We start from the raw sequence: 18,520 nt of genomic DNA, 5'->3' as shown, positions 1-18,520 counted from the left end.
AATGTATCTGTAGTTATTTATCAAAATTATAATATTTTAATTTTTTTTTGCCTAGTTATTGAGGCACAGAGTTCTACAATCTCTATCCTTTGCTAGCGAGCCCTCCTTAAAAGGTGACAATCCGGCAAAGTCTGAAACTTTTGAGATATGATTCAAATGAAGAACCCCTAAGAAAAAAAAGTAAATGTCTGTAAGTTTCCCATGACATCAAGATATGCTTTATGGCATGTCTATTAGTTTCTCATGTTCCTGTAGTTAATTACCACTCTCGGGTAGGGGTGTTCATCAACCGATCCAAACCGTTCAAACTGCGGTGACCGAACCGAAAAACCGAAAATCAAAAATCGAAAAACCAAAAAAAAAAACCGCAAATTTTAATTGGATTGGATCGGTTTTTGGATTGATTGATGAAAACTGATCCAATCCAAACCGATCCAATATATTAATTTCCCTCTACCTACTTGGACCTTTCCCCAATCATAGCCCAAAAATTTCTAAACCCAAGATCCATTAACCCATCAACTAAATCCAAGAAAAAACCTAATCACATCTCATCAACAAAATTTCATCTGTGTAGAGCTTCATATCTCATTGCCCAAAACAAAACTATATTATCGTTTACTGATGCTTTTGTATTTCAAAAATAAATAAATTTACAAAGCCAATATATACAAAAGATGTTATTTGCACAATAATCATGAAACAAATTTTAGGATTTTCAAAAAACCGAAAACCGATCCAATCCAAACCGGAAAAAATTGGATTGGATCAGATGAGATTTGAAAAAAATTTCAAACCGAATGGATGATTACATGATCAAACCGAAGAGATTAGATTGGATAATTTTTACTTCCAAAACCGATCCAATCTATACCGAAAGACTCATATTTTCGGGAATCAAACTCATTGTCCACACATCTTATTTAATAGAGACATAAAAGCATTAATATTGTGAATAGTAAAACATCAACTATTAATGATAATAAAAGAAGGGGTTTATGTATGTAATGTTACATGATAAGACCTCAATTTCCTGCAGACACAAAGTCTGTGGGCCCGCTGTAATTGTTTAAAAGAAAAAAACGGGCGTTGTTCTCCATGTATCTGTAGGAATAAAATTTTATGTTTGTGCAACATAACTTTTCAATTTCCCATAAAAGAAACTAGTCAATTAAAGTACAACCTCTATGACTAATATTTGCATTGAGAATGTGGAAACGAGGTCACAAATTTCAATCCAAACTACCATAGAAAAGCATCAATCAATAACTTTGAAACCCATCTCCCTAATAAGATTCAAATTAAAAAAAAAATCACTAATCAAATTATGAAAGTGATATATACCTGCCAATAAGCTTTTGATGTGATGTGATGTGCTATCCATAAATAAGGAGTAGCTTAAGTATTCTTCCACGATCGGAAATTTGATTGCAACAATTGTAGGTCTTTATCTGCTACATCAATCTTCCCACACTAAATTGTTCCACCACTTGTATTCTCCTTGGATTTGTCCTTGGCGATGGCATAGTTGGAATTCAAAGGATGCTTCCTCAAATTTGGGCAACCCTTAATGTCAACAAATTTCAGTGAAGGAAAAGCCAATGCACTCTGGTGGATGCTCTCAAGCTTTTGCAAATATTGAAGGGAGAGCCATATGAGATTCGAGAATACATAATTGGCTTTGTCTCTGTCCTGGCCACCCTCCTTCACCACTTCTTCAATTGAGCAACAGTTTGAAACTGAAAGAGACTCAAGAAGCGGAGCATACCTCAACCATGTCAAATCAGTTATTGAATGACAACGATCAATATTCACTCGCAGAAGGTTTGGCAATTTTCCCATGCAGGTGATCTTCAGTTTTGGCAAATTAGAAAGTTCAAGACGTCTAAGATTTGAGAATATTTCACCTTCATCTTTGGCTTCCTTCACTACTTCTTCAATTGAATGACATCTAGAAACTGAAAGAGACTCAACATACGGAGCATACCTTAGCCATGTTAAATGAGTTATTGAATGACAACAATCAATATTCACCCCACGAAGCTTGGAAAGATGGCAAGTAATGGATGAACCTTCCACAATGTTATTTACAAAGGATAATGTTATACGGTCCAGATGTTCCATACTTGACAAAGATGCTAATAATGGTGTCATTTCAATTGTGTCTTTGATTCCATCAAGCCATAAACGTCTGGAGCATTCCCTCAATTTGGTTGACCCAAGCAATTTATACATGCCAGTGATGGTTTTTAGTTGGATGCATAATTCCTCCAATTTTGGTAAAGACTCCAACTTCTCTAGAAGTGCTTTCTCCTCCTCACTTCCTCCTTCAATCCTTGTAGAAAGTCTAAACACCTTTAATTGCTTAAGACTTTCAATCACTTCCAAAGGAATGATTTTAATATCAATATCTTCCATAAGCAATATCCTCAAGCTTTTCAAATTCTTCAATTCAATTGGTAACCCTTCTATTCTTGTTCCTGATAGATTAAGGAATTCCAAGTTAATTAACTTGCTTATTTCCTTGGGGAGATCTTGTTTTTTACGTATACCGAACTTATCTATATCTTTGAGGCGAGCCGGCTCTCCAAGTACCCCTATGGGGAGATCTTTAATATAGGCATTATCTGATACATCCAAGACTTTCAATCTTGTCATCGAATGCAGATTTGAAAAATCAGTGTTCATATTAGATTGTACATATAGGGTCAAGAGATTTGGACAAGTCGGTACTTGCCAGCTTCCACTACCTCCTCTAATTGAAATCCTCTCCACAACATTCAACTTTTCATAATCCATATCTGATGTCGCCAATGCTTCCCTATCAACTACAATTTTGTGTTTGTTTGCATCTTCATCACAGGCTAACCAGAGTGCCATATCTCGGACCACACTATGCATCTTAATCACAGAGCTCCACTCAAATTCATATTCAACACCATCTAATAGACATGAAAGCTTCAATTCTTCAATGATTGATTCTCCTTGCTCATACAAATCATATATACTCTTCCATGCCTTATCTTTACCAAGAAAACCCTCTCCAATCCATTGATTAATTATACCATCAACTTTGACTTCATAATCTTCAGGGTATAGTGCACAATATAGAAAACAGTTTTTGTGTGTTTCATCTGGCAATCTATCATAGCTAGACTTGAGAATATGAAACAGTTTTTTCTTCGAATCTGAAGCTTTGGAACTATAACTCGTAAAATCTTTTTTTTCTTGACTCCATGTTTGAACGCTTTTTTTTCCAGCCATGGCATTTCCTATTATAGTAAGTGCTAGTGGCAATCCTCCACATTTTTTAACTATCTCCCATGCTAGTTCTTCAATTTTTGTGTGCCTCCTTAAAGTTTCATCACCTACTTTTCTGCAAAACAAATCAAATGCATCTTGCTCTGATAAACATTCCACTTTAAATTTCTTTTGAGCTTGCATTTTAGAGCACACATCCTCTAACCGTGTTGTGAATAACACTTTTGACTTTTCATTTGGATATGGAACTCCCACTTTTTCTAGTTCCAATTTTTCCCATAGATCATCTAACAACAAGACATATTTCTTTTGACATAGTTTTTGATATATCTTTCCCGCTCTTTGTTCTGTGCTAATTTCATTCCAATCACCATCTTTGATACGTAACATGTTTCCAATTTCATTAACAATTGTATTGATGTCACAATCTCTAGAAACCACTACCCGCAATATAACAAAGTCACAATGCCTATTTCCAAATTCATTGTGAATTCTCCCTAGAAGGGTGGTTTTTCCTACCCCACCCATGCCATATAAACCAATGATACCCATATTTTCATCTTCAATACTATTCCAAACTTGGTTGAACATTGAATCCAAGCCTACTATCTCCTTAGAAGGCCTAATATACACCCGCTTAGGCTCTAGCTTGTAAGTAATAACATTCTTAAAAGGTATTCCCAACTTTAACAGTTCATCCACTTCGGAGAGTTTCTCAACAACTTTTTTCCCTAACTTGTAGCTTGGACCACTTAAACATTTTTTTTGAACTTCAGGAGAAATTTTAATACCCTCAATAACCTATAAGCAGACATGCATGTAGTTAGTGTTGAATCTCTGGATTAACAGGTATCACTTTAAATTTTTAGTTAATGATATATTTCCTAGTTAAAGCTTTACTAAAAGAATAAAATTTTCTTCCATGGATATGGACAAATTAAATATATGTTAGTTGTTCCAGCATAACTAAAGATGAATAAAAATAATTTACAAACTTATAATGTTTTTTTTTTTTTTGTAATCTATAATGTTTTAATTTCAATGGGTTTTTGCGTGTCATTAAAGCATATTGTTAAACTATACGAGGTTTTACCTAATAAATGTTTTTACGCCAAAAGTGTATAGAAAATATTGCTAAACAGAAAGTTACGATTTCGCAAAAGAGAAACCATCTTGTTCTCTATTTCTATTAACAAATAACAAAATTAAACCCTAGAATAAGGGTCTTAAGCGCCATTTTATAGATTAATTACAAATTGATCCAAAATTCAAAATCTAAAATCGTAAAAAAAGAAAATTTCCTAAAACAAATATAACAGTGATTAAATTCTAAAAAAATGAATAATTACAATTAAATCATTCAAAAACACGTCTCAAATCATAGATCTCAAATCATGCCAAATGTATTGTTTTCCTTTTCTTGCCAAACAAATCACAATCATATATGCTGCTACATTTGGACTTTGATTTGATCATGATTTGTTATATTTCAAATTACTGCTCCTTTCAACAATTGAGTCATACTTATTGAAGCACAATTTTGGTTGACTACGAGCTTCTTGGATCAATGGTTGGGACATGTGCAATGAGCCAACTGTAAGTACATCATGGTCCATTGCACATGGCTCAACCATTCATTTAAGATGCTCGTAGTCAACCAGAATTGTGGCCCAATAAGTATGACTCAATTCTTGAAAGAAGCAGTAATTTGAAATATAACAAATTACGTTCCAAACCAAGTCCAAATGAAGCAGCAGATATGATTGTGATTTGTTTGGCAAGAAAAGAAAAGCAATACATTTGGCATGATTTGAGATCTAAGATTTGAGACGTGTTTTGAATGATTTGATTATAATTATTTACTTTTAGAAGTTAATCTCTGTTATATTTATTTTATAAAATTTTCTTATTTTTAGGATTTTAGATTTTGAATTTCGAATTTTGGATCAATATGTAATTAGTCTATAATAGGGTGCTTAACCCCCTTATTCTATAGTTGAATTTTGTTATTTTGATAATTATAATTGAGAAACAGGGGTTACTCTTTTATCAGATCTCAACTTTCTATTTAGCCATCTTTTCTATGCGTTTTCGTGATCATTTGGTTTCAAGGCACTAGGTTGCCTTCATCCAATGGGCCATGGCTGAACAAAATTGTAGAGGTCATCGATGGCAGAGTCGAGAATGTAAGGGACGTGGATTCATTCCTAAAGAAGATAGACAATTGCGTCAGATAGACACACGTGACATAGAAAATGAAGAGCTCAGAAGATGGATCCAGGATTTGGAGCTACAACTTGAACATGCGATGGATAAAAAAATTCAAGATTTTAAGTGACGATTGTGCGAGGCATAGTGAGAAAATCCAAATTATGAAGCGACAACTTGTGAAGGAGCAGAGCATGAAAAACCAAGATTTGGAGCGGGAACTTGCATGGACATAGTTAGGCATTCAATCCAAAGAATGAATGGAATTAGAGGATGCATTTGATGACAAAGAGGAGGATGTCAATCTCTTGCGGATACCAAACCAGGGACATAATTGAGAAATACGACCTAGAAATTAGTCCATTTTTCAAGATATCGAGATGCAACTCAACATTCCTGATTTTGAAGTCTATAATCATAATGCAATTTATGACAATTATTCAATATATGATGATTATCCAATCTACGATTATTATTTAGTTTATGATAAATCTGATGGGGAATTAGAAGATAAAGATTTATTGGAAGATGAATTAACATTTGAGTTTTTACCTAAAGAGATTGATATTAGTGAAGATTCGAGGACGAATCTTTTCCTAGCAGAGAGAATGATGCACTTATGGTTGACCTATTGGACATGGCCCAACCATTGGTTCAAGAAGCTCGGAGTCAAATAGAATTGTGGCCTAATAAGTATGGCTTATTTGTTAAAAGAAACAGTAATTTAAAATATAATAAATTACGATCAAATTCAAGTACAAAGGAAGTAGCAAATATGATTGTGAATTTGTTTGGTAAGAAAAGGGAAACAACACATTTGTCATGATTTGAGATTTAAGATTTAGGACTTGTTTTGAATGATTTAATTTTAATTATTTATTTATTTTTAGAATTTAATTACTGTTATATTTATTTTACAAATTTTTCTTATTTTTAGGATTTTAGATTTAGAATTTTGAATTTTGAATCAATTTATAATTAGTCTATAAAAGGGTACTTGTGACCCGTATTATGGGGTGTTGAATTTTGTTAATAGAAATTGAGAACCGGACGGTTACTCTTTTGTGAAAATCCTAACTTTTTTGTTTAGCTGTATTTTCTATGCCTTTTATGACATCATTTTTCATCAATTTAAAGTGTTTGTCATTATCTTTTATTCTTGAATATAATATTCTTACAATGAGAAATGTCCTTCACCATTTTAGCCAAAATTTAAATTTTAAATTGAAAAAATACATATTCAAATAACATATTTAATTGTTGTACTGTTGATAACTTTTATCGCTGCTTAAAAGATAAGTTGTTCATTAATACATTTCAAAATGTTATCAACGCAGAATAGTAACTTACAAATAATATAGTATATAAAAAAAAGACAAGAGAATGTTATTGTCTTTAAAGATGAAGTTCTAAAAAAATAAATTATTGCCCCATATTTATGAACCAAACTTATTATGTTAATTTGAAATTATATATGTAAAATATATATAAAAAAAACATAAAAATGGTTTTTTCACTATTATAGTTAATTTTTATAAATATTTTCACCTCCCATACTATACATATAAGTATATAACTATTGATCACGTTTTTGGAATTTATTAACGGAATTGGACTATTTGTGTGATGTTAGTATATATTTTTTTAAAGGGGTAAAATATATCAATATAATAGGTGATTTTCTGAGCCAAAGAAATGAACCTAAATTTAATAGGAAAGTTGTAAGAACCTGCACACTAAATTAGGAATATTAATAGTTTAATTATGAATTTAGGAAATATTTCATAATTAATATAGGACAATATTTGAAAAAAATTAATTATTAAAATTAAGTCACTTTTTTTTGGAAGAAAAATGTGAATACTGTGAATTTCGCAGTATAAATATGTACCCGCGAAGTGACCCAAAAAATAGAAATAAAAATATGAATATTCCTAGAAAATATGCTAAGTCAATAATTCGAAGTTTGAGAGAACAGTAATTATCTGAGGTCTTAGATTAATACCGGGTATCTTAAGTGAGAAGTGATTAAATAGTCGAGACACACTTAATCCTCTCATTTATCACAAAAACCTACGTAGCCGCTCTTCTCACCCTTAGTCTTTTCTCTCTTCTTCCTCTCCAAGCAAGACCAATCTTTTCTCCATGAAAATGCCCAAAGACTCCACCTTTCTTCATATTTCTTCCACTTGATTATTGTGAAATCTTGAAAGCAACAAGCTACCTTGGTAAGAAAAAACTTAATCTTTGTGCCACAAAGATTCTGCCTTGGAGTGTCATCCAACTTCATTTTTGAGAGCTTGAGCCATTTTTGGCTCTTGTTAGGAAGTTGTTTGGCAAGAAAGCACCCACCTTGCTAGCTTATATTCGTGCACACTATTGGACAGTACTGGAACTTGGAGGAAGAGGCTTGGAAGCTACTGCCTTGTCTTATTTTGAGCCTTGGGTATATGTCTCTACCTTTGTTCTTCAAAGTTTTGATGAAAAGATTTGAGCATGTATAATGAGTAAATATGATAGCCTAATGGACAACTAATATGAACACACCTAAAAACATGCTTGAACCTCTGTTATGCCCAAAAATGGAATCTTGAAGATATCTTCGCGAAGAAATGCATTTTTGCGTTTTGTCACGAAATATCTGGATATGGATATCCTGATATGGCCTTGGGAATATCCAGAAATTGATATCCGGATATTCTGCAGTTTTCATATTTTTTACTGTTTTGATCGAACAGAACCCAGTTTAATGATCTAGGACCTTTAAAAGAATTAGGGGAACTTTTGTAAAAATTATGTAAGTCCGAAACTATGAGATTTTGTGCTTGAGGCTTTGGAAGAAGCCTGCATTACACTAACCGAAGAAGAAATAGTGTCTCGTAAGACTTGAGGGGTTAGAATATAATTGTTAATGATATTTACATTGCGGAAACAGATTGTGACACTATTGATCACTAAGTTGGTGCCTTGATTATACGCCATGGTTTGGTTGAGACACTTAGCGTATATAGGTAAGCTTCGTGTTCTCATGGTTAATCCTCTATTTGTTCCACCAGACTCCTCTGGTGGATGGTTCTTTGATGTGGTATTCTTTTACTGGATATGTTGTTGATGCACTCTTATATATGTATATAATGGTGTGTGCTTGCACAAGATGAGAGTCCCTGAGTGTGGTAGGTGTCCACACACAGTGGGAATTCCTGAGTGGGAGTGTTTCACCCAAAATGGTAGTCCCTGATTGTGGTAGTGACCACACACGATGGGAAGACCTGAGTATGGTGTGTTGGGTAGGTTGCTGATGTGCGTAATCCAACATTGTTCTCTGGCCAATAGGATTGTATACACACATGCGCAATATATATATATAACTTGGCAATTGCCATCATACCGTTGACATATTGTTTGAATACTGTTATACCTGAAGTGAGCTTGGGGTAGAGTAATCCCTTGAGAACCCTATCTTACTGAGATTTGTCAAAATCTCATCCCGTGTGGAGAATATTTTTCAGGTGCAGATCATGATGCTGGTGCATCTCGAGGCAGGAGATCGGAAGCATTATGATTATGAGATATTTTGTAGCTGAAGCATGCTTATACTGACAATACTTATTATACTGTTATTTGATATGAGCATAGGGGTTATCTATGCCACATTGGAATAATCTTTTTTTTTTAGGAGAACTTGTATTTTAAACACCATGTGTTATGGTTGTTGTCATGACTACTTGATGTTAGGGCTGGCAAAATGGGCTGAGCCCGCCCCGCCTGCAAAATGGGGTGGGGTGGGTTGAGTTTTTCAACCCACCAGCCCGCCTAACCCGCCCCGCAAAACCCATCAGCCCGCTGGGCTCGGCCCTCCACGGGGCGGGCTAGCCCGCCAACCCCCCCCCCCCCCCCTTTTTTTTGTTCCTTACGGTTTCTCATATATACCCTTAGAATTTTTGTTGGATTTTCATATGCACATTAGGATTTTATGCAGAATTTTTTTAAGAATTTTTTATGCAGAATTTTATATTTTATATTTTATTTTTATGAATTTTTTTATTTTAGGCGGGTTGGCCCGTAGCCTGCCAGCTCACTCATAAAACTGGCCGGGTTGCTCAATTCAGCCCATTTTGTCAAAACGGGCCGGGGCGGGCCAGCCCATTTTCGGTGGGCCAGTGACGGGTTGGCCCATATTGCCAGCCCTACTTGATGTAGACCCATGACTAGTTAATTGTATTTATTTGAGAGAGGACATGTATTGCATTTTCATACATCCGATTATGTTGTGATTGCAGTACATAAGTTGAATAAAGATAAAAAGGAAAAAGTTGGATCCCATAATGAATTAAGGACTATTTGTAATATAAAATAATTAGCTTCCGTATTTATTTAAGCTGCACATTGTTGATGACAATACACGGGATACACATGATGTTAGAAGAGTCACTCGTAGCAATTAGCAAGTGGGTATTATTCAAACTGTTATTTTCCGTACTTCGGAGAACACGGAGGAAATTTAGTCAGAAAGTAAAAAAGAAGAGCACACATTAGGTAGCTAGAATTTTCATGCTTCAAATTCAATAAGAAAAGAAAAAAGGTCAATATAATTGGATAGCATACTTTTTTATCAATGGAAGTTACCTCTTGAAGGTTTTGAACTTTCTGCAACCAATCATCCACTGTAGCTGTCCTACGCCTCTCTCCAGTGCTCTCAGCCTCAATAAATTCTCTATTCACATCGTCGTGGATACTTCGAAGAGTATTAGATTTGGATATTAATGACTCCATATTCTCCGTCAGCTTATAAATGTAGGCAGCATGTGTTGTTGCAAAACCGAACAAACGAATAGTAGCATCCCAGATTATTCCCGCCAACTGATCCATGGCGATTACTTCTCAAACAATGTTGAAACTTGCAATTTTTTTATGTGCAAAACATATACAAAGAAAAAGAGAGAATAAAAAGTTAGAGATTTTGCGTATTGCTAAAAAAAAAAAAATGTGTACAATAAAGATGGCTTATGCTAGTGCTTACCTCCTATCAATCTGTGCCGTAAGAACTTTGAATTGTTATATTTTAGTTTCCTTGCTCACAAGTCCATTTATAAGACTTGCGTGATGATTCCTTTCCTCAGTTTTGCTCATGCCTTGTTAGCTTTATCTTTTTCTTCACTACAAGAAAAAATCTTATTAGTGGCAAAATTTTATGAAATTTTGTCACAAATTCCTACGTCGCAAGTAAATTTCGTCACAAATTCCTGTGTCGCAATTTTATTTGTGACGAAATTTGATTATTTGTGTCGAAAATTGTCATTTGTGACAAAATTTATGACAAAAAATTTTCGTCACAAATAAACTTTTTTCTTGTAGTGCTTCCTACCCAAGGTTTTAGTTATTCTAACTTGGTGCTTTTGCTTTGGTTAATTTTACGTAAAAGAATGACGCTCAATTATTGTACGCTAGGAATCAGTGTGTTTTAGGCCATGAACATGGCTTTTATTTATGCAAACTCTTGTGTTTCACTTTCCAATAATTTGTATATAATAAGAATGACATTGGTAACTGGTAAAAATAATGAAGTGATTATTATTACAAGACTTTCATGCCATTACTTTATGAAAAGTTTAAATAATTATAATTTTCTTTTGATGCTTGGTGTATTTAGTTATCTTAATGTTATAACTAGGGGTGATAAACGAATCAGGGGACTTTCAGGGGCTTTTTCCCATTCCTCTTGCCTCTTTCGTTCCCCCAATTTGCACAATCTACCTTCAATGGTATCTCTTTCTTACGATAGTGTTATCCCTTGACCCAATGACACATATTCAATCTTGAAAAAAGTTGAAACTACTTTTATCCTTTTCTTCCAAAAGCAAGATTCTTTTCTTTCATCTCTTTCTCTTTTTCAGCGGTCCCCTCCTTGTCTTTTTGTCCTTTTCTCTCATAAACACATACATAATTAATACAACTAAGTTTTACAAATGCACAAGGATCACAAAGTTTCACTAAACCAGCAATAACAAAACTAAATAGCTCATATCAGCAACAAAACATTTTGATGTAGCTAAAGGCGTACAAATATCAGCAAACAACAACAAATAATAGAATTTTACTCTCAAACCAATATCATTTTAAGTCTAAAATTTCAATTATAACTCTCACTGTCAGCAAGAGAGTTATTAAAGCCTTCTCCTAAAATCATGATAGGAATAGTTTTAAGGGGGCAAACGGTTTGAACTTTGAAGCCTCATTTAGTTGAAGAAAAATATGCATTATTTTCTGTTGATCATGTACCATGCATATTAACATGGTACACTCATCACTTATCTGTCCTTGTATATGATTATATTCTATATACGTATTTTATATTTGGTTTTCCCAATTACAACTTGATAATTTGAAAAGTTAAATGGCTCCACTAATGGCTGGTGCTGGGAAATGTTAATTGTAGTTGATGCAATCTTAGCTGTATATAATCTATAGATGTCTTGTGAAATTGGATGTGGTTCTTTGCATGGTATCGACCACAAAGTCATGAGTTCGATCTTCACTTCCCTCACTTTTTTGTGGAATTAAATAAGTACAAAGTAAATAAAAAATTAGGCATGTACAATATTCATTCTTCAAGTTCAAAAGACTCTTGTGTGAGAAAATATATTAAAAAATAATATAAAACCATTAAAAAGGCTCTCACTCAATACTTTATTGGATTTGAAGTAATTTTTTATTGGATTTGTTAATCATAAACTATTAACAGACAGCTATAAAATTTTGGTGTATGCTTACGGCTTACCTATTTTGTTCGGTCGTAATTAAAAATGAATAGTACACTTTTGAATTTTATTATTGCATATAATTGATTTAGGTGTAATACTCAAACGACATTTATTGGTAGCATGCCTAACATTTCGGTTTTTACGTATTTTTTAGAGCATTTATTCACTTCAATGATAATATTCTTATATCTCATTTTCTATCCTCGTGTTTCACCTTTTTTTATGTGAAAAAAATTTCTTTTATGTATTCGCAGTGTTAAGCCCCTGCAGTTTAATAGTATGGTCTCCTGACACTAACGTACAACATCTCATGTGTGTCACAGTTTAATGTGGGGGACTCTGGATAAAGAAATAAAATTGCACCTTAATGAATTGTTATAACTTTTGATATAGGATTTTATAATTCTCATGTTGAAGGAGAATTGAAATCTCATGTTGTAGAGATAAAAAGCATGTGAGACCTATGTGTAAAAAAAAATTATATGTAGGACCCATGTCAGCACGGAAATCAAAGGGCGTGTAGGAAAATTATAATTCTCATGTTAAATGAGAATTATAAAATCCTTTGATATAATAGTACTATAAGTACTTGTCCGAGTAACTTATATTTCTATCTTATAAACAAAAGACTTGTCAAAGAAAAAAAAGTTGGTCGGTACTATTTTGAGAAAAAGGTTCAGATGTTGTTATATAGGAAATCAGAATTCAAAATTTACACTAATTTAGATAGGGCGATATAATAATAAATCAATTCATAGTTAAATTTGAGGAATTCTTCAAATTTTCTTCATACAGAAAAAATAATATTTTCCTTTTAATTATAATGTAATTTAAGCCAAATATTTGATGAATTTATAATTAAAGGGAAAATCACCCCTCTTGACTCCACCACTGACCATGAATTTGCATGGGGTTTGGTCTAAAGATATACCAAGTTTTAGGATAACATTTTAGAGGCACAAGAGAAAGCTCCAGCTTGGGCAGTGCCTTCTGACGCAACCAGACCATCGCCCAATTTTGTTCCTATCCCTTTCATTTCCTTTATACGAAGAATGACAAGGAACCCAACATTCCTTCCACTAATTTATTCAACGTAAAAAGCTTGCCCATTTTTTTTTTTCATTTTAAAGTTTTAAATTAACTAAACAAAGGATCAGACTTAAATAAAAAAAAGTTAATTGTATTATATACATCATGTTTTATTTAATTAGCAATAATTTTTATACTTTTAGAGTATGCTTAGAATCAAATATTTTATTTTATTTTATTTTAAATGAAATGTTTTTTTAGAAAATTATAAAATAGGAAACAATTTGTTTTACTTTTTTATTTTTATTTTAGTTGTTCATAAAGAGAAATCTACTTAAAGGAACGAATTTAAATGGATGAAATTAAGGTGTTTTTTATTTTATTTTTTCCTTCGGGATAGTCCTTTGACTCCTTTCCATGTACCAAAAAAATGGATTTATTTTATTTTATTTTATTTTAATTTTAATTGCTAAAATTGACATTTTGATCTTTAATAATTAAGTCATTTAACTCATTCTAAGTAAAAAGAATGAAATAAATTACTAATAAACTTAATTCAATCAGTACTTAATGTACTCCAAAATCATATTTTATCAAATAAAATAATTAACATATTACAGCTAACCTCATACTATATCTATAGTTGTACAGACTCATTTCTTAGATATATTAGTATTCTATAATAATAATAATTATTATTTCATACTATATAATATGAGAATATGAATTATATTTAAACCAATTCCCTCCAAGGAAGCCGCTCATGCTGAAATTATAATTTTTTTTTAAATATTATTTGCGTTAAATGTGATATAATTATCATAAATTTTTTTTGAATTTATAAGCATGTATCTGTCCATACATTATATGTTTATTTATTATGAAATTAATCTCACTAACAACCTTTTATTTGTTTAATTTTTGGTGGATAAGATTTATAACATTTTTTTAATCTAACACGGGATTTCAACTTCAAAAACGACCTTTGCATAATTCTCTTACAATAACCCCGATATTCAATTCAAACTAGCTAGTTTCAGTGAAGCTATTTCAGTGAATTGCTCTTGTCCAATTATCCTATTCATCTGTCTATATTCAACTTTCAACATTTCCTCTTCAAAGAAAAGCAAATTTGCAATGGCACAAAGTAGCTGTTAATTTTGGTAGATGGTTTTGGTTTTGGTTTTGGCTTCTTTAGCTAATAAATCTCGTTTATTCTTAGAAACTCTGTTTGACTGCTACAACAACAAAAATGAAGAAACGATAACTAGTAAAACATACCCACTAAAAATAAATAAAAAGGTGATCAAAATCCCAATTGTAGTGGGGGATAAGAATAATATCAAAATCAAAATTGGCAATAATTTCGATTTAGTGGAGAAAAACACAGCTATATTCTAGTTTTCACGTGGCAACAGCTACACCCCTTATAATGGAGACATATTGTGGATCCCACAATAACTAATTACCAGCCAACCTAAGAGATTCCTGAATATGTCCACGCATGCACAGATCAACAACAAAGGAATCGTTTTTAATTCGTTATCTTATCGTGTTCTTTTATTTTGTTATCTGTCTTCTGTTCTTTTCGCTTCCTTAGCTTTTTCTTGAGACCCCATAAAGCAAAGGCTTCGAAAGGTTCCTTTTTTGAAAAGGCAAGAGTTTGATTTGGTTACAACGAAGAGGAGGGTGTTTTGATACAATAATGGGGGATTTGGAGAAGCAAGAGAGGGTGGAGGAGGAAGAGAATGAAAGGTTGTTGGATGGTATGGCGGTTTTGGACTTTGACATGCTTTGTTCAACTGTGGCTTTGCAAGCTGCTCATGGGAAATGGGGGAAGCTTGGAACAGAGGAAGAAGAAGAAGAAGAAGAAGAGGGTGTGGAGTTTGGTGGAGTGTTGAGAATGTGGGAGGGTGAAATTCTTGATTGCTTTGATGATCGTCGTATAGCTCTTGAATCCACATGGTAAGGAATTCAAATTATGCTGTGTGTTTCTTTTTCTTTTAGCTTATTCACATTATGTTTGAAAATAATAGCTCATTTGGGTATTTTCAGTTGTCCTTGCTACCGATTTGGGAAGAACATGAAGAGAGCGGGTTTTGGGAGTTTCTACGTTCAGGTATTGTTAAGTTGATTGGAAAGTCAAAGGGTGTTTGTGTTTGTAAAAATGACGAAAATGATGATTTAATGTTAGAATTGGCAATTTTCTATTTTTTGTTTTCAGTTTTTGTTTTATGTAGCACTCTGAATTTTGATCTTCCTTTGTCTTACTTTGCAGGCAGCGGTTTATTTTTTTCTTGCAATCGGTGCCTTTGTTAACTTGATTGCCTTTGCTGTCACGAGACGTCACTGCTTTCTATACCTGGCAGTTTCCTTCATTGTTTCTGTTGGAGCATATTTGGGTTTCTTCCGGACACGTATAAGGAAGAAATTCAACATCAAGGTGGGTATTTTCTGCAATTGTTTATAGATACTTGTTTATGAGGTGATTGGGTTTTGTTCATTGTTTGTTTTATAACTCCTTGTATTGGATATTGTTGCTCAATACATACTCCAAATAATCGTGTAACGAAATTACTTTGCCATGAACTAAGACTTAAAAAAAAAAATAAGGCCATTGGTGAAGGCACATAAATAATTTTATATTATATCTTTTAACCATGATCAAAGCTTCTTCTTATCAGTTTATATTATATTTTTAACATATTTATAGTGAAGCATTGATTTAGGATAAAGGTGACAATTCATGTATATTGTGTGGGGAGTGGGATGAGGAATGATTGGGTTCTATGATTTGTTTGTTTGTGTATAACAGGCTGGTGGCATGCTTGCAAATAGATTAAATATATAATTTCTCACATAATCACATTACATGTATATGCTGTCAACAGAGTGTAAGAAGTTAAAAGGCTGGATATGTTATGATACGGAAATATCCAGGTTGCAGTATTTAGTTTAATTCTATAAAGAACTTGCTAATATTCGACCATCTGCAATCATAAAGTAACTAAGTTATCAGTTAGACTATTCTGTTGTTCCATTTATCCTTTTTAGTTTGATTTGTTTGGATTCAGTGATGGAGGATGCAGCAAATTTTATATGCATTTTTGCATCCATGTATTTTATTGGGGTAAATATTGTTCTGATATTGATACTTTGAGTCATATGACTTGTTACTCTGTGGATTGAAGTGCACGATTATATGTTTGTTATTCATTTATTTGTTTTCACTAACTAATGCACTATTTATTCGTACCTTTTCAGGGTAGTGATAGTTCCTTGGACGATTGTGTTTACCATTTTGCCTGTCCTTGCTGTACATTATGTCAGGTCATTTTCGAAATTCTATCCCTTGTCAATTCGGTTATCTTGATGTATTTTATTGTCATCTGAGGAAAAACTATGGATGATGAAATATCTTTAAAATTAGTGATAACCACAACCGAAATGAGGCATATGTATAATTGGTCTCAATCATAATATTGAATATTCGTATCTTTATAATATGATGCAGGAGTCTAGAACGTTGGAGATGAACAATGTTCAAGATGGAACTTGGCATGGTCGTGGTGACACAATATGCATAGGCATAGGTGGCTTTGGTGAAAATAGTAAAGCTCTCTCTCAGTTTGGTCCACCTCCTATTGTGTCCATCAATACTACTGATGAAAATTGAATGGAAAAGAACACAAATGTCTTGAATTCAAGGTAGTGAGGAAGATTTGAAACAATGCTTCTTCGTCTTGATTCAATTACCATGTTTCTTCTCACCACATATTTCATCTCGAGTTCCCCTCGAATTTCTTGATCAAGAGAAGAAATGTAGTGAGGATTCCATCATTCGTGGAGAACAATGGGCTTGCTTCTCATTTGGATGGAGAACAATGTTCTGTTTCAAATTATCTGTGGAGGGAGATGTTGATTACTTAATTTGGCTCATGTACATAATTGTCGGTCAAAATACCAACCCCGGTAATATAGTTTGATTAGTGTACAAGAATTCCATCTTCATGCATGTTGTATATTTCAATGAAAATTCAGGAGTATTTTACATCAGACTAGCACTGGCACTTCGGCAAACAAATAAATCTAATGTAAAAAGGACCAGCAAAACATAACTGCTTTCATTGAGAGTTGAACTCAAGACCTCCCGCTTACTAAACGGGTGCTCTAACCAACTGAGCTATGAAAGCTTTGATTGCAATGGTGAATTTAAAGTACTTGTAGTAAGAATATGCAAGTGCATCTAGAACATTAAGAAAGGAATTGAGAAGCAGTACAAACTGTTTTCTAGAATTTACCTACCTGGATTGAATAAATTGTCCACGAACTTAGTAACTCCATGCAATGACTGTACCGTCTCTGCCACTCTGTATAATAGAATCATCACGAGACTTTATTGTACTCATGAGATTAACAGCACCTTTTTTTTGTGTGTTTGTGTGTTTTCCTTTGACCATTGTTTCGAATCTACATAATTTGGCAGTGTTTTGGAACATCTGTAGCCCAAAGTTGATCTTCTTATTAGGTAACTGGGTAATGCACGTAAGTGCTGATTCTTCAACTACTATATATATGTTTTAGTAATTTTGAGGATTCATTAATTAACTATAATTTCTTATACAGAATGAAACATTTTTTTCTTCAAATCACATGGGTATACAACAATATCTTCACGGAAAATAAGTTGAGATATATTTAGTCAAAGGTTGAGCAATGAGATATCTCTATTTGTAACACCGAATGTGTATTAATTTATTTAGGCAAATTATTCCAATTTTTATTTTAATTAAACTTGTAATGTTATTACTGATTTATCCTCACTCCTAAGAAATTCTTGCAGAAACCTAAACCACTAAGTCTAAAACTGAACTCCTAGTAAATTGAAAAAGGAAAAAAAAAAAACCACGTAGGACTTCCCTTATCCAACACTTCTCCTTGTTGTCATAAACTTTGGTTGTTTCTCTAATTTCTTTAATGGAAAAACACAAAGCTTGATCCTTTTTTTGACAAGTTGAGATCAGATCAAAAGATTCCAAACCTTTTGTTGCTTGTGGAAATAGAACACGGAGAAAAATCCATAATTGAAGAGAGATGATTTAAGTTCGAATATATTTGGAAATGTGAGAGATGGAGAATAGAAAAATGAAGGTTTTTTAATGTTTAAAAATTTAAAAATATTTTTAAATAGTAATTTGTTTTTAAAAACTTTCTTATTCCCTCCTTTTAGTTAAATCAGACTCTTATCAAATCCTTACCCT

At 32.9% G+C, this 18,520-nt stretch overlaps 2 protein-coding genes and 1 non-coding gene across 3 annotated transcripts; 1 reads left to right on the top strand and 2 right to left on the bottom strand.

The window, feature by feature from the left end:
• Positions 1-1,473: 1,473 nt before the first annotated feature.
• LOC133294666 (probable disease resistance protein At1g61300) lies at positions 1,474-10,338 on the bottom strand. Its single transcript, XM_061493381.1, has 2 exons — positions 10,096-10,338; positions 1,474-4,062 (listed from the first exon to the last, which is right to left on the bottom strand). Exons 1-2 carry the CDS (start codon positions 10,336-10,338, stop codon positions 1,474-1,476), a joined length of 2,832 nt encoding a protein of 943 aa, XP_061349365.1.
• Positions 10,339-14,964: 4,626 nt separating this feature from the next.
• Positions 14,965-17,315, top strand: LOC133294672 (protein PLANT CADMIUM RESISTANCE 8-like). Its single transcript, XM_061493387.1, has 5 exons — positions 14,965-15,224; positions 15,315-15,378; positions 15,538-15,702; positions 16,524-16,589; positions 16,774-17,315. The coding sequence occupies exons 1-5, from the start codon at positions 14,965-14,967 to the stop codon at positions 16,933-16,935; spliced, it is 717 nt and encodes a 238-aa protein (XP_061349371.1). The 3' UTR covers positions 16,936-17,315.
• Positions 17,316-17,378: 63 nt separating this feature from the next.
• TRNAT-AGU (transfer RNA threonine (anticodon AGU)) lies at positions 17,379-17,452 on the bottom strand. The gene has a single exon. It is a non-coding gene; the product is annotated as a tRNA-Thr (tRNA).
• Positions 17,453-18,520: the final 1,068 nt, after the last annotated feature.

Source organism: Gastrolobium bilobum, unplaced genomic scaffold (assembly GCF_033153095.1).
Source record: "Gastrolobium bilobum isolate Gb01-03AN ecotype WA unplaced genomic scaffold, APGP_CSIRO_Gbil_v1 utg3475, whole genome shotgun sequence".
Taxonomy (NCBI): Eukaryota; Viridiplantae; Streptophyta; class Magnoliopsida; order Fabales; family Fabaceae; genus Gastrolobium; species Gastrolobium bilobum.
This window is presented reverse-complemented; position numbering and strand designations above follow the sequence as displayed.